The sequence below is a fragment of the Lacerta agilis genome, chromosome Z (assembly GCF_009819535.1).
Source record: "Lacerta agilis isolate rLacAgi1 chromosome Z, rLacAgi1.pri, whole genome shotgun sequence".
Lineage (NCBI taxonomy): Eukaryota > Metazoa > Chordata > Lepidosauria > Squamata > Lacertidae > Lacerta > Lacerta agilis.
The window spans coordinates 43934234-43951432 of NC_046331.1; the positions used below are offsets into that span (position 1 = coordinate 43934234).

Genomic DNA, 17199 nt, shown 5'->3' on the forward strand with positions numbered 1-17199 from the left:
TATTATGTTGCTATATACTGCCCTGGTGTTTGGCAAGAGGGTGGTGTGTAAATACTTTTGCAAATAAATAAAACAAGAGCGCAATCCAACGCTCTGCTGTGCACTGCAGGTTTCTAGCAAAAGGGGCTGACTCGGCTGCTGCAACTATGCTGGTGAAAAGAACACACAGGACATGGGAGCTTCCTATTGGAGGCTTTTGAGGTGGGGAGATGAATTGGAACCACGTGAGGAAGGGCCATGCACACAGCCTTGTTTCCTGAGTAGTCGAGTGCAAGCACAAGTTTGTGACCACAGGTGAGGGTCACAGGATGCCAACAGCTTCTAAGAGCAAGGCAGAACTGGCTGCAACAGTTGCCTGGGCTGCATAGGATGTTCCTTTAGGTGTTTGCAGTATAGCCCTCTGTGCCTTTGCAACAGACCACACGGGGGATAGAACCATAGCTTCAGCTATCAACTACCAAAGGAATATATGCAAAGAGAAACCTCATTTTTCTGATTAATGTTAAACTTTAATAACCTAAACACAAGGAGGAATTTGGACAAGTACCCTTCCCAATCTGAAGGCGAATGATTTCCATCACTAGGTGGTGATGACAACAAGGCCTGCAAAACCTGATTGCAGCCCTTGCTCCTAACAACCTTTTGTGGGGCTGGCATAACATACACCCCCAACATTAAAATAATAAAGAAAAAACATCCTACTTGTGGGGTTGGTTTTAATAGGTAGGAGAGGGTATATTAACTGCAATTTATCCCTCCGGGCACCCACACGTGTGGGATGAACAGAGTTTAAAAGTCCCACCCTTAGCAGCAAAATTAAAGGAATTGGCTGTCAGGCCATCTTTTAATTAAGTCCAGCTGTGAAGCAAGCCGACTTTCCATTTCGTTTACCCACCTTAAAAAAGAAATCAAACAACAGACTCTGGAAGCTGCCTTAAACTATGATATACATTACACTGGTCTTGCACTGGTTCTCTGCTACAGCAGCAGTAAAATACATATATTTACAGTACAAGCAGTCACAGGCATACTGCCTGATCTGGAGCAAGTGGACATCCATCCTCCTGCATAGCTGGTCAAAGAGCAGGGTGGGGGTGGGGAAATACACCCTTGACTCTTCCCACTCAAGAGGAAGGGAGATGACGTCACACAGAGCCCTCTCTACTAAATGCATTTCTATGGTCTGAGTGTCTGCCAATCAGCAACACAGCCCTGTGGCAGTCAGCCCCTAATCTTACTAACTAGCAAGAATAAGCAATGTTAGGTTTGGCTGCTACATCTCCCACATTTCGAAAGGAAGATTTGCCTCTACCCCCACTCCACAAAACATCCCAGGCCTGATAATATTAAACAGAAGCAAATTTCAACACTTTCCGTAAGCTCACGGAGAAGGTTAAATTGGAAATAACATCAGCACCTGAGGCTGGAAAAATACCTTGAGGGGCTCTTTCAAGCGAAGCAAGCATGCAGCCATATTCCTTTCCAAACTTGCAAAGTTGTTGTCTATTTGTTCACTTGAGTAGAGTCTGAATGAGTAAGTGTACCACTCCATGGCTTCAAAATAATTTTCTTCCTAGAAAATAAGCATTGTGTCTTAAACTGATTGTATTCTGTGAGTTCCAAGCTCATGGGTTGTGAACAAGTATGCAGTTGTTCTATTCTTCATCAATAGGAGGTAGGAGAGCGTGGTGACTTCTCAAAGCCAAGCAGGCCTGGATAAAACTGATTATTTAGACCTCAGGGCTGGGGAACCACCTGCAGTTTGAAAGGTATGTACTGCAATTCAGCACAACAATCCTTCCTGAAAACCACTAACATAGAGCCCTTGAAAAATACTGGCTTATCGAGTTGAAAAAAATTACAGAGGCTGCGTTTTATATCATTTCATAACCAGTCCATGTTGGCTAAACTTATTCCTGTACCTGTTTATCTTGAAAGCTCAGATAACCAAAATATTGGCAAAGCGTAGGGTGAGTGGGAAGGTGTTCCAAAGGAATGCTACATTCAGGGTTCATCCCACAGACTGCTTGCAATCACTATACATACAGAATTAACCACATGTGGTAGTCAAATTATTATTATTATTATTAATAATAATAATAATAATAATAATAATAATAATAATAATAATATTTATATCATGCCCTCCCTGGCCAGGGCAGCTAACATCAAAACTATATAATACATTAAGACATAAAATTCAGCAATCGACTGAAATACAGCTTAAAATCGGATTAAAATCAAAATAAGATCAGATGGCTACCCACAAATTATAACTATAGGGGTTGGGAACCTTAAGTACTCACCAGGCTCAGCTATTTGTATGAGCCGTTGAGAAGAGTTAGAGAGGCTACTTACATGCAGGCTTTTGTAAAAGGAGAGGGGTCAGACTGAGCCCTGACCAAAAGCCTGGTGGAACGGCTCCATCTTGCAGGCCCTGCAGAAAGATGTCAAGTCCCGCAGGGCCCTGGTCTCTTGCAATAGAGCGTTCCACCAGACTGGGGCCATGGCCGAAAAGGCCCTGGCTCTGGTCGAGGCCAGTCTAACCTCCTCGAGTCCCGGCACCTCCAAGATGTTATTGTTTGTGGACCGTAAGGTCCTCCACGGGGCATACCAGGAGAGGCAGTCCCGTAGGTATGAGGCTCCCAGATCGAATAGGGCTTTAAAGGTTAGAACCAGCTCCTTAAACCTGACCCTGTATTCCACCGGGAGCCAGTGCAAGAAGAAAACAAGAAGAAAAACTTTGCATGGCTCCAAACCTTATAGTACTTGGCAGCTCTATCCCACAAAACATAGTGCAAGTGGTCCAGTGTTTCAGGATGCAGACACTTTCCTTGATTGTGGTCTGAGGAGACAAAGTTCAGCACTTCACCAATTTTAGAGCATCAAACATATTTGCAAGGACAGGAGCAAAGTGCACACTATTAAAAATCCTCAAAGCCAAACAGCCAAGCTAAAATGTGACCTTATCTAAAGCTGGACTCTTGGCATCATACATAAAGCCTGGTTCTAAGACTGCTCAATCAAAGTTAAGTCCTACCTGTTACTTTCACCCAAACAAATATGCTTAAAATAATCTTAAGGGCGATATATCCTGAACCAGCGTGGCCCATTCCTGACAGGACAGCCACGGAAGAGGAGGAGGAGGACATTCGCAGCGGATTCAAAACCACCTTCCCCCGCCCCACTTTCTCCACAAACCCACCAGCTGGCATTTGACTAGAAGCCTAGGTCATTGTTAATAACTGGGCGGAGACAGAAACTAACAGGCCTTAAGTGTTATCATATGGAGCTGAAGTTGATTTGTGGGCTCCCAGTTCCCGAGGTTCATATATCTTGAACTGGCATGGCATAGTAGGGTGGCAACAAAGGAAGTTGCTGCTTGGGGGTTGCAACAAGGGCAAGGGGACCATTACTGAGCCTGAAGCCCCTTAAGGACCACCTGATCCCTTATGCTCCCCTTCAGTCACTGAAATCCTCTGATGGGGCACTTCTGGGGGGTTGGCCTTCATCAGGGACTGAGCGTTTAGTATGCAGGCCCTGCCCTGTAAACCTTTGGCAGAAACCACCCCTTGCCTTCTCTCAGATACCTCTTAAAAACTGCCCTTTTTAGACAGGCCTGACCAATATGATTTTTTTTTTCTTTTTACGGAGTTACCACCAAGGAGCATCACAAGAAAACTGTCACAGACCTGCAATAACACCTTCAATCATATTTTGGGCAAGCGACTCATTCGTTCTCTGTATCAGGAGTTCAATATGAAGAACAGTGACTTTGCCAACATCTGGTAATCCTTTAAACCTCTCAGCAACTGAGTCCAAAAAGCCTAGCGCAATGGTCTGCCTAGATATGCAAAGAATATGCAAACAGGTTGGGCATATGGACTGCCAGTCCCTGGCAACAACAAAGGCAGGTAGCATTCATGAATTGAGTTTCCAATACCAAAAGAACCTAGATTCCTATCCACCCACATTGCCCTCTAAAGGGAGAAAATTTCAGTCGCTCTTTGATGATCTCACACTAAAAGCTTCAGGAAACACTGCCATCCTGACAACAGACCGTTTAGAACTGCATACACCAATGTATGTACACCTGCAATAATACTAATTGCAGACCTCAATCTGCTCACCCAAACATCTCTCCAAAATGGTTTGAGCACCTAACTGTGCCCAGGTCAAAGAGCCATTGTCCCTTTATTTTCTCATCGTTCCCAATACTCTTGTAATTTTTATCTTAAGGAATTCTAACATGACAAGCCATGTCATAATTTGAGTTCCTTTGTCTTCCTTAGCGTCTATTCTGCTTGATGAAAAGCTACTACTGCCTCAGGATCACTTAGATATCTGTACCTCTCATGCTCCAGAAGCAGTTTTGCTACATCCACAAAAAAATCTAGAGGAAACTCATGACGCAGAAGTTCAGCAATAGCTGGAGAGGGAAGGAAGTAGCAAGGTTAGTGTGTCACTGAAAGCAAAGGGTGGAGAGGAAGATAAAATCAGACAAACAGAAACATCAATACTCTTCAGGTTTTGATTTCCAAGTGCTAATCACAGAATCCAGATAGACAGGATTGTAGCTGATTTGATTAACTTGGGTAGGGTCTCAGAAAATACTGAATGTGCGCAGTATAAAGACAAATATTCCCCCAAATCTACACTAATGGCACTAAAGAAGTAAAATATTCATTTGGGTGAATATGGACTGAGAGCGCAAGCACTTGTACTGTAAACAGCCATTTTGCTACTTTGCAGTTCATACTCTTTGTTAAGAACAGAAGAGGCCCATCAACTAAAACACTGTGCAGTATAAAATGAAGTTGTGTCAACCTTCCTTTACAGGCATGATGCCACATGTGACTTATTTTGAACCAAGGATGGTACCTGTGCCAAGTTCAGCATCTAGCACATCACCTTTCAGGAGAATTCTAATTTTCAAGAACAAACCAGCTGGATGCAACTCTTCCTGTAAATCAAGAAATCAAGACATTATTTTGACAGCCAAACTATTCTTTGCTATATTCAGGATATTTTTAACTGGCTGCTGTCAGAGCTTAGCTTATTCATAACTCTGAAAGAATGTCAAGGCCCTCTCATCAGCACTCCCCAAAATATATATTCTAAATAATCTCCTAGAATAATTTTAAACATCCTTAGCAACAAGTCAGCCAGCACTGCGATTATAATTTCTCATCCCAGAGTCTCAAAAATCTATCCTTTATTCCCCCCCCCCCCAGAATTCTCATATGGAGAGTGGGAGAAGAGAAACTGCATTTCCTGTCTCCAATATCCAGTCTTCTTCTGAGATAGCAGAGACCCCAGGTGTATCAGCTGCCCCTCACACCAAAGATCATTTAAAGGAGTGAAGGAGGATGCTGTTCTCTGCTCTCTGCATAAAACACCATTCATTAAAAGCACCTGACTTCCCCCAAAAAATCTTGGGAACTGAAGTTTACCCCTACAAAGCTACAGTTCCCAGCACCCTTTGGGGGAATTTATGTGCTTTAAATGTATGGTGTGCAGACACACCTGCTCTTTTGTAAACAAAACAAATAAACTCCATACTTTCCCACACCACTCCCCCACTGGCATCAGCCACAATCAGATAGATGAACTAAGAAGGAGCAAGGAAGGATGGAAGCCACTCCCTCACTCTGCCGCTACAAGGGGAAGAGGGGATAAAAGGAAAAGACTCCTTTGCCCCTGGACAGGGAAATAATAGCAGGTAAATTACTCTTCCAGCACATTCTCCAGCTTTGAGAGTGGGAATTGGTACTACACTGCTAATACAGCTGCTGCACAGAGCAACTCTGAATTCTCATGTCTCTATGTGAAGCAGCAAAGGGCCTCACACCTTGTAAGGCAACCCTGAATTCTCCATTCCGTGTAAGAATTCTTAAATGCCTGGCAACTGTGCACAACCCTCATGGAAAGCCAGATGCATTGTGTCAAAATCATTTCATAACACTATGTTCCTGCTAAAATCATACAGCCATAATGGTTCCATATAACCTAACTCTTAGGGTCAGTGACCAAATTATCATTATTAAGATCAAACAGTGTTAACAATGCAGTATACAAGCTTTCAAGTTACAGAGGAATCTTCCACAGACCAAAAGTTCAAGGTTACCTGGGAGGGGAGTTAATGGAAAAATTAATGTAAGTTTAATGGTGAACTCTTGTTTGCAGGTTGTTTGAGTCTTAAGATGAAGATAGAACAAAATTTTGTTTCAGACTGAAATGTAGAGTTTAGTGATAAAAGCAAATCCACCCAAAAAGGCTTGGGGAAAAGATACTGTTTCTGGAGTAGCTCCACTGACCGCAGCACTTATCCAACCCATATGGTTAGAGCACAAGCAACTCACTCAATCCCATGTCTTTCAAACAACTGTTTGCTCCCTCACCTCATTAGCCATGTTGACAGCCATGAGAGCTTTGTTTTCATGACCTCTGTTCCCCCAATCCAGATAGACAGTACTTAGTAACCGCAGTACTTTAGCCTACAATTAAAAATAAAGGAATATATAAGCTCAAAAAGGCTGGCATAAATGAATCAGTTCTAACCCCAGAGGAAAAAGGATTCCTCCATTGGGCTACATGTGGTTTACAAAGATTTCTCACCTGCATTTCTTGTCCATTGGAGTATTTCCTATCCATCTTTCCAATTTCGTAACTCTGGCTGTTGAAAAGAGGGAAACCGGCAACAGACTAGCTGATCATTCATAGGATAGAAAAGACACACTTGGCTATATTCACAGAAAATAGCATATTGTGTAAGAATAACTATATCCAGTCCACAGTACCAATTTTGCTCTTATTGTTTTACATGCAATGTTCCACAGTGAAGAAATTATACTGTAGATTATCCACAGCAAAGATAATGAAGGCAATGGGGTGTCATTTACTAATCACCTGAAGATTCCCCAATGCTCTGAATGGTAGGTGGTCCTCCTCTCCATGGAGGGCTCTTCAGTCATAGACTCATCTCCCCAATTTTGCTTTCTGCTCCATCTTAAAAGTCCGCCATGAAATTTTAGTTGAAAGAAAAATCCAGGGCCCATGTATGAATAATCAGCTCACATGAAAGTGTTCCAGTGTTATTTCAAACGGCAAATTTGAAGCTGGCTGTCTACTCATAAATGAATATTGTCAGGAATAAGTGTCCTAGCCTGTCCCTGCCATCTCATGGGACAAGTCAGAGTCCATGTCAGCAAATGTACCAGCAAATAAGCAACCTAATCAGCTGCTTAAAATCCAACATGAATTATATTTTGGGACAAGATGGGATTCAAGATTGTTCACCTTTTCCTCTACCAGAAATAAATTCATGTTGGAGCTTTTCTGTGAGCACTGATTACTTTAAAAGATATACAGTGGAACCTCATGTTACGGATGGGATCCATTCCAGAGGCCCGTCATAACACGGAACTGACGCAAGCCGAAATGCCATGTCTGCGCATGCACGCGGCACAATTTAGTACTTATGCGCATGTGGCGAAACCCGGAAGTAACCCGTTCTGGTACTTCTGGGTTGCCGCAGGACGCAACACGAAAACACGTAAACTGAAGCAGATGTATCATGAGGTATGACTGTACTGGTGTAATCCCCTGTTCATTGGCCATGACAGGTCACAGGTTCCTCAACTTTTGTCTAATGTCTGCTTCCTTTAAGAAAAAAGCAGCTTTGGGAGGGTTCAATTTGGAATGCAGCAGCAGAGGGAAAGAGTTGCTGTACCCTCTCTGGTCACTGCTTCTCTTCATCAAACCACCCAAGCTGCTGTCTCCACCTTCCAATTGCATGCTAATTTCCCTTGGAAAAACGCTCTAACAAGACTAGATTTTTTGCAATTGCAAACAACTTTTAAAGCCACCAGATGGTGCCAAACGACACAATTCAAACCAATGCTTGTTTGCCTTTTGTATATCTGAGGAGACAGGACATTCTATCTCTATTGCCTAGCAAAAACAAAATAAAATGCCTACTTGTCCCTTTTTTGGGAGGAAAGGGCAGGATATGCTATCAGCAGGTACCTTCTGTTGCAACATTTTAATGCTTGTGGAAACCATTTCTATTCAGTCAGGCTTATGCAGGTGGTTCAGAAGGCATCTTTCAATTAAAAATTATGATGTTAAGATTTAAATGGTTTTTATTGTATAGTTTTATGTATAAAACTATTATAAATCGCTCCAATTATTTAATGAATAGTGGTACATAAATATTTTTTATAAATAAATATAAATGGAATAAACAAAATACTACTCATGAAATTACCGGAGCCAAAAGGAGCTCTCTTCATATCTCTTCAGAGTGTATTCATCCACACCAAAGTTATAGCACAGGCGGGAGAGGTGGCAGGTCTGCAAATATATGAAACAAATGTTTATCATGTGCTGCTGTGTTAAAAGGCCAAGATGTGTGTGGAATAGTTGAAGCATTTCCCCTAATTTTCAGTGAAGCACCACTGCAACAGAATAGAGTACAAATGCATTAAAAACTACCTATTATAAAGGCAGTCTCATGGCTACTCACCTCTTGTGGCAGCCTCATCAGGAGGTTTTTGCACCGAAGAACACATATGACTGCTTTGTGATGATTCCCTTGAGCAACTGCCTGAGAAAGCAAAAGAACAGGCCAGTAAACTGCTAGGTTGTGTCACGTCAATTTTAAATTAATGTTTCAAAATTCTAGAAAACTATGTTTGTATTGGAAACACATTCACAGAAAGAGTGTGTCAAGTTCTATGAATTAAAAATGCTGGAAGCCAGTGAACGGTAGAAAGCACATCATATGAACAATACGAATGAAGATAACACTCATTACATTGCCATAGCACTACCACAGCGGCTTGGCATTTATTTTTTGCACCAACGTACCGATTCAGCTTGGAAAGAGATAATTCTGAACATGCCCTTCTCTATATCGGATTTGTGTTCACAAATATCAGTCTCCGTAGTACTCCTCTTATTCAGCAGAGCATAGAGTTTTTCTAGACTCTGCAAAATGAAGCAGATAATATGCTTAAAAACAACAAACAAGCCATGGTATTTGCTATAAAAAAACCACAACAACACAAAACATTATTGCAAAGGAAGGCACAAACTTACATCCAAAGCAATCTCAAAGAATTCATTGGCAAGATCAGATATTCCAACATCCACATAGCCTTTCCCAGTCTTTATAGCCATCTGTATTATAAAATAAATGTGTAAGTTTAAAACAAAACATTGACCTTGGCTGCTATGGAATCCTACAAAACTAGTACTGTATATATTTTCAATAGAATAACAGAATCGAAAGACCTTTACAACAGTATGGCTGGTTTAAATTAGAGATAGTGATCCTGGCCCATGGCTTTTTGAGCTGAGACTAAGAATCAAACCCACATGCTCACCCATCATGCATAGCCTCATGCCTCTGTGCACCTGCTTAAGTGCAACTGCCATATCCTTCCCAGACAGCACCACTGGGAGTAGGAAGGACTGCATTCTGAAATCATGGAGCATCGCTGCCATCCAGCGCTAGACAATGCTGAGCTAGATGAACCATTGGTCTGGCAGTGTAGGGCAGCTTATATAGTGTCTTGCCAGACTCTAACCTGACTCAGGATGATTCAACCTCTTAAAAAGACCCAGATTTCCCAGGAGGAAAAAGCAGTCCAACTCCAGAACTGGTCTGAAAGGCCTCAATATCCACGGGGACACCTCACCAGGCCTTCCTCCAAAGGTTGTCCTGGAAGGACCCACAGGAAGGTTCCCTGACTCATATGCTTCTGAGTCTGAGTCTGTATCACCTCCCAGCTCCAGACAGCATGCCAGGAAGGTCAGGTGGCCACTCAGTAAAGGACCCCCTACATGGCAACTCACGAGGAACATAGCAGCTCATGAGCAAGGGGGTCCTTGGCAGTAAAGGGCTGCTCAAGAACAGAATTAAACGCACTTGGTCCTGGATGGAGTTTGAGAGACCAGACTATGCAAGTTCTCAGTTGATGACTAGCAGCTGCTGAAACGACACACATCTTTCAGCTCCCAGACTCTTGTAACCTGACTTCTTTGCTCTACCTCTTGATGCACCTCCAAACCTATGTGTGATGACTCAAGTCTCCTGTAATGCACTTAGTTATGGACATTGGTTTATGACCTTTTCACAGTTCGCTTCACCTAGGCTTCCTGTTTTGGAGGCTCCTCTGGCTGTTGACAAGTGCTGTTGTTTTAAATCCCAGCCTGTGGCTAATCTTGTTGTACACAACTGCCCTACCCAGTGCTCAGGACCTGGGACTTCAATTTGGCTGGAGGAGGACTATTGCAATTTGTTTATACCAAACTAGGAAAGTGGTGCAGTTTTGGTCTACTAATCAGGACTTGAAACCACATCCTTGTTTCATATGCTAGAAAGTAAGCCAGGAATAAACCTGTTCCCCATTTTGGGTGTAATGGGGAGCTGTGGTTTAAACAAGCTGTAACCGAAGTGTCAAAAGCAGGTGCATGCAAGGAGGAGCAACAGGAGAACATGTGAGCACAACATCTATCATCAGGTTTATCACCTATAATTTATTAACTGTGGTAATAAAGTAGTTCATTAGCCATGTTAATAAAACTGATTGTTAAGTGTGAGGCCGACCCTACCTGACATTCTGCTTCATAAAAAACTGCAAACAGCAAATACTTTAGAATTATTATAAAATACAGTGGTACCCTGGTTTACAACCTTAATCCATTCCGAAAGTCCAGTCTTAAACCAAAGTGGACTTAAACCAAGGTGTGCTTTCCCATAGAAAGTAATGGAAAATGGATTAATCCGTTCCAGACGATGAAAAGCAACCCCTAAAACAGCAACTCAACATGAATTCTACCATCTTATGAGACAACTGATCCAGAAAATGAAAGCAATAAACCAATCTACTATCCAGTATCAAAAACTGGCAGTGATCTACCCACTGCCATTGGAGGGACAAGACGGGAGGGGGGAGTTTAAGGGGTGTGTGGAAACACTCAAACTGGAGGGGCGAGGAGTGCGCATGGGGTGCATGTGGGGAAGGAGGTGGCTAAATGGATGCACGAGAGGGGTTTAAGTGGGGAGAGAAGAAAAAAAACACTGAAGGGGTGAGGAGTACACGTGGGGTGTGGGGGGGGAAGGAGGTGGCTAACTCTCTGAGGGGACGCATCTCCCCAATGCCCCAGTCAGCGCAATCTTTTGAGATCTCCCTCTCATCAAAGCAGCTGAGCTGCAGGTCGCTGAGGGGACGCTTCCCTCCCAAGCCTCTGCGGGGATTGCTCTCCTCCTGCAGCTGCAAAGGAGAGTTGCGAGCCTGCCAACCATGCCGCTGAGGGAGGAGAGCAATCCCCACAGAGGCTTGGGAAGGAAGCTGCATGCCCGCCAGCCATATGGTTGGCAGGCTCACAACTCTCTCCCTCGTGGCTGCAGGAAACGCCATGACGACCCCCTTCTCCGCTGCCAGACAATGAAAGTACGGCACTCAAAACGGAAGTGCAGCTACGAACGGAGTACGTTCGCAATCCAAAAAAAGAAAAAATGCAACCTGAGCACTCCTGCAAGACGGAGCTGTTCCACCTGGCCTTTGGGTTGGTTTCTGTTTGATATTTATGCTTCATTCTTTTATTGGTGGGTTATTTGAAAATGAGACTGCAGTTTTAATATTGAATTTTTAAATTTGTATTTTAATCTGTTATTTTAAATTGATTGTGTTATGTTTTTGCTGGAATTTTAATTAGTGTTAGCCGCCCTGAGCCCGGTTTTTGGCTGGGAAGGGCGGGGTATAAATAAAAACTTATTATTATTATTATTATTATTATTATTATTATTATTTCCAGGTTGTAATCCAAAATGGTCATATACTAGGCTGTTTGTAAACTGAGATACCTCTGTACCTGCATTTAAGTAATTGAAACAAAACAACCAGGTATAAACAAGTGTGGATCCTGGCACTGGCAGAAAAAACTTACTGAACAATTAAGAACGAACAGAAACTATTTTGAAGATGACTTTTGCAGCACAGTGGTTTGGTTTGGTTTGGTTTGGATTAAATTACACATATTAGTAAGCAAAGAGGAAGGATCTCAATGTCAGGAACTAACGGCTCCTTAAGGAAGGATACCTTGGTATAAGGTGTTAAAGAAACAAAACTCCACTGGATTCCAGAGAGCTATTCAACCACACTGGAGATTCAAATACCAATTGTTCCATAGTTCCATAGTTATGGAACAATACAGACAGTAAAACAATGTACTGCACATTTATGGTTGGGGGAGGGGCAGAGATTTGTACTCCATGACTGTATACATTACAAAAGAACAGAAATGAAATACAAGACATCGAACCACACATTTTGGTACGTCATTTGAGTCATTAATTATTATTACTGTTAAATCATTGCAAAAGTTTTCTAAATGACGGATATATTTTCCCATGCCAGTTTAAAGAAACTTTGAAACCCATTTCTTTGAGTCTAGCACCCTCTTAAGGTCCATGTAGCACCAACTGAAATCTATCAGTATACGAAAAAAAAAGGCAACAATTGCAACTTTATAGGCTATCTAGTTTTTCAACATTTTGGGAAGCTGAATCAAACTTTAGAGAATAATAGTATGTGATTTTGTTGCAATTACCGAAATCTGCCTCCGCACTGTCTCCTCAGAAGGGTCATCTCCTTCACAGAACTTCATCAGTTTGCAGGCTACATGGTGCACTGTAAGACAATAATCACATTCTTAAACACCAGACATATGTTATGCATTGCTGTCAACACCACTAAGTACACTAAGCATGGAAGACGTCAGCATATTTCCTTGCAAGTAGGGGATGGAAAAGAAATTTGATTCTGTTTGTACTTAAACACAGCTACACTTCAAAATCCGCACTTCTCTGAACTTTCTAATGCAGGCATGCAACCAAGTAAAGTGTAACAAAAATGCATATACTGGGGTAAAATGCAGATAAACATGCATATACTGGGGTAAAAAGGTAGAAAAATGCATATATGGCGTAAATTGTCTCACAAAAATGTGAACTTTTGACAAAATTGCATACAAAAATGTTTATATTAGGAGAAACTCTAAGCCAGGGACATCCAACTCCCAATAAACAGAGATCTACTCATAGTATAAAAGAACTGGCAGTGGTCTAACCAAAGTTGTTGAGCTTTCTTTAGGAAGCCAAATTTGTGGAGCTTTTTCAGGAAAGGTAAAGTTGGGTTTTGGGGGGGCTTTTTTGTAAGGAGATCACTGAGGGGCCAGAGATCAACCAGGATCTACCAGGAACACCAGTAGATCTACCAGTAGATCACAATCTACCTGTTGGACATGCCAGCTCTAAGCCTAAGAATCTGATGATTTGAAGGCTTTAAAAAAAAGATATTCACGAAGTGATGTGGAAATATGCAGAGCTGAACTTGAAACTGGAAAAATAATAAACTGAGAGACCTGAGGTTTTAAGATTTGCACATCCTTACTAGCCAGTGAGGCATGCTTCTTTCACTACACCAGTCACCCTGTCCTAATTTAGGTCAGTCTCTAGGTGGGAATTAAAAAATAATAATCATAAAGTGTGCTTTCATTTAAAAATATAAAACCAGGCAGTGGAACCCACAGCAAGTCTCAAGTCCCTGTCATTTGCGGTACCCCTTCCCCCTTTTGAGACTTATACAAATTTCAAACAAAGTACAGTAACAGGAAATATTTTCAGTAAATGCTGAGTGTTTATGGCAGAGATGTCATACATACACTGAACTTTCTGCACATCAGCCACAACACAGTTTTTATTTCTTGCCATGGTCCAATTCCATAAACTGAGAGCAGTTTCTTCAACCTATGGGGGCGGAAATTGAAGCCCGTCAAAATCCATACAAGTCATTCAAAATGTTTTCTAGGAAAAGCATCCCAATTCTCAGAGCTGTACAATCCTCCTGGAAACTGGAAAAGGAGTTTGTCACACTGTTGTTAAGCACATTATGGTATCCTTTTCCATACAAAGATTTGAGATGATGATGTAAGTGAATAATAATAATAAAAAAACAGAAGACACCATATGGCCTCCCTTTGGATAATCGCTCTCGATTATCACTTCCGTCACACACATGAACATACAAAGCTGTGTCAGATCAAGATATTTTATCAGCCACAAACACATTCTACCCTAAAGAATACTGCACAACATTGACTCATGCATAAGGTTGGAACGAACTTTTCAAGGCCATTAAGATCCCCAAGAGCCCACAACCAGGTGACTGCCCTGTGATGATACCCCCTGTGCCTTATCTCATCTTCTTTATCTGATCATCATCATCATCATTTAAATTTGTATTTCACCCTATACCAGTAGTGTCCAAACTTTTTTCGAAAAGGGCCAGATTTGATGAAGTGAAGAGCCAACCAAAGTTGTTGAACTTTTTAGGGTTGAAGTTGAGGTTTTTTTTTAGGATTTTACCCCAGCAAATAAACTGCCACAGGGGCTGGATTAAACTGACTTTAGACATGTCTAGATCTCAGGGAAGTTCACAACGTTATTGTATGTTTAAAATATGCTTGATATTTATTTCTGCATACTGTTTTTGTTGTTCTCTCAAGCTTTAATAAAAATTCAAATGCAAAAAAAGATGCTTCCTGGTGCCCACTCCAAACCTGTGGTGTTTTGTGCGTGCGCCCGTTGAGGAGCAGCGTTAGAATGCATAAGAGCAAGCTTGCCAAATCGATTCCTCTGTCTAGGAAATGGTTTTTGACTGGCTAGTTAAGAGCTACGATTAGCATAACCAAAAAAGTCACTCTGTGCCCACAGAACAAATTGGTAAGCCTTCCTAGCTTTACAGATATCTAAAGAACAATAGCCAGAGATGTGTCTGAGCTGAGCTTGAAGCTGTAGACACAAAGACATACTTGCTCTGTGCTTGACCCAAAGCTGCAACTAATGGAGAAGATATTTTGCAGTGTTAGTACTGTGACCCCTCCCCCCATCCAATGTAGAGGTTGCGTATGTGAATAAAACCATATATGCTAAATAAAGACACCACAGTCTCTGCAGACCTTCATTCCAAGGATACTGAATGCTGGGGAAATGCCAGAACCCCTGGAATCTTTCTCTCTGGAGACTGGGGTAGCATGTAACAGTATTTTAGGACTGTTTTAATGTTGTTCGTGTTTTCTTCTGCTATCTGACTGTTTCTGGCCACAGCTGCATTTCCTAATACAGTGGTACCTCCAGTTACAAATGGGATCTGTTCCAGAGGCCCAGCCATATCCCGAAAATTTCGTAACTGGAGGGCCGCTTCTGTGCATACATGAGCGGCAAACCCACTTCCAGGTTTGCTGTGGCCGTAAGCTGAAGATTCCGCAACCTGGAAGTTACACAACACGAGGTACCATTGTATTGCTCATTGTTTCAGGCTGCAATCCTAAGTAACCCAATTACCTGAGAATAAGTCCCATTCAATTCAGTGGGACTTATTTTCGAGCAGGCCTTTAAAAGACTGTACTGTTCATTACTGAGTAGAAGCCGGGTATTAAAAATTTATCTAACAGTGAACATCAGTCTACATCCAAATACCAATCAGATTTCTGGGAAGACAATTTCCCCCAACTTCCAGTCCAACTTGTTTTTAACAAAACATGTCTACCTTGTCTACCTTGACCTTCGGAATATTGGTAATGGGTCCTTTAGTCACTTTCTCTGTCTGTCTGAGCAGAATGTCAACATCCACTAAAATCTCTTTTTTCATCAGTTGTTCAATTTGTTCTGAAAGAAAAATAACAAGTAAAATAAGATTACAAGGTAGATTGAAGGCAGCTAGCTTACTTTTTTTCCACATCACTCCAGCAACTACCCATAAAGCTGTAGGAGACAAATAGGGCTTTCCAAGGGGAGCTGAATAGACAGATATCCTATATGGATCTTCTATTCAGGGTCAGCATCATAGGCTGACATTGTCTGGCACCTGCCAAAGCCCACACACCAGAGTGGGAGCCCCCTGGTTCTCCCCATCCTTGCTGTTCCTGCATCCTCTGAGCATGAAAACAAGAAGGCATAGGCAGCCTCCATATGCCTTCCCCTTGTCATGATAAAAATGTGCCTTGCGTCTTTAAATATTATTTTAGTAAGCTGGCAACCCTAACAAACATAAGCACTAGGACCAGTCTGTTTATTTGGTAACCTAGTGAGTTGATGCTTGCTAAGGACATTTGTGCTTATGACATATTTACGTATGCTTTTAAAAACATGCACTACACCCTTTTGCCCTTTCAGGTATTAGGTTACGGTAACCATTATGCCGAACTATGACAAGAACAACGAGAAGGCACTTGCCTTACCCTCTCCTTCTGAGCAGTGGTGTGGATTAGACTAAAATACAGAGTGCAAGAGGGTGGCAGATGCAATCTGCTGAGGAAATCATCTGCAGATGGGCAGACTGCTTCACTGAAATGAACAGCAGGAACAAAAGAAAACAGCACGGAGGAAAGCGAAATAAGGCTATTGCCCAGAGTATTTAACATTTATGCAAATATTTTATATACCTTTTATTTCCATAACTGGATGAATCTTGTCCATTTCTTCCACGGAGAAAAGCGGCTTTTTTAAAAAGGGGGGGGGGAGAAAAGAGAGAAGCATTTTAGTTTATATTCCTCAGTTATTCCCATCTACAGACTCTTACTGCATTCTTTCCTCCAGTAATTCAGATTCACAACTATTACTAGATATGACTAGAAACCTGCAGTCCCCCCCCCAAAAAAATGGTGAGACTGTATCCATCTTCCTTTCCCCTGAAACCTTACTCTCTGCCTACACCTCTCAGGTTCCCAATTCTCAGTCCCTAGCCTATTTTGCATCCATTTAGCATTATTATTTACACACCACCTTTTTCTTCCAAAGAGCCCAAGGTGGTGTATGCGGTCCTCCTGCTCCCCATTTCATCACCATAACGCTGTCAGTCTATGAGATGGTGCCTGCCCCAAGGTCACCCAGTGACCTTCATGGCTAAGTAGGGATTCAAACCGTGGTCTCCCAGGTCATAGTCCAACACTCTTAACCATTACACCACATTGGCTCTCATCTTTTGTTAGCTATTTTGCCTTTGGGCTCTCTAACCACTTTTGCTTCTTGGAACCTCTTCCTGGTCCAGTCTGTACCAGACAACCAGGACCGCAGGATTCACATGAGGTTTCAATCCCAAGAGAAACAAGCAACTTGGTTCCCTCACC

The 17199-nt window shown here is 42.1% G+C and overlaps 1 protein-coding gene across 1 annotated transcript in view; it reads right to left on the reverse strand.

Moving 5' to 3' along the window:
• TEX11 (testis expressed 11) overlaps window positions 1–16566 on the reverse strand; it is a 37978-nt gene extending 21412 nt beyond the window's left edge. The window contains exons 1-15 of the mRNA XM_033137295.1: window positions 16516–16566; window positions 15621–15739; window positions 13735–13819; window positions 12622–12701; window positions 9103–9183; window positions 8872–8991; window positions 8528–8608; window positions 8270–8355; window positions 6619–6676; window positions 6402–6497; window positions 4882–4963; window positions 4351–4429; window positions 3693–3844; window positions 2760–2845; window positions 1436–1573 (exon numbers count right to left, since the gene is read on the reverse strand). Coding sequence (XP_032993186.1) covers window positions 1436–1573; window positions 2760–2845; window positions 3693–3844; window positions 4351–4429; window positions 4882–4963; window positions 6402–6497; window positions 6619–6676; window positions 8270–8355; window positions 8528–8608; window positions 8872–8991; window positions 9103–9183; window positions 12622–12701; window positions 13735–13819; window positions 15621–15739; window positions 16516–16549 — 1377 coding nt within the window. The 5' untranslated portion in view covers window positions 16550–16566. The remainder of the gene's footprint in view (window positions 1–1435; window positions 1574–2759; window positions 2846–3692; window positions 3845–4350; window positions 4430–4881; window positions 4964–6401; window positions 6498–6618; window positions 6677–8269; window positions 8356–8527; window positions 8609–8871; window positions 8992–9102; window positions 9184–12621; window positions 12702–13734; window positions 13820–15620; window positions 15740–16515) is intronic.
• Window positions 16567–17199: the final 633 nt, after the last annotated feature.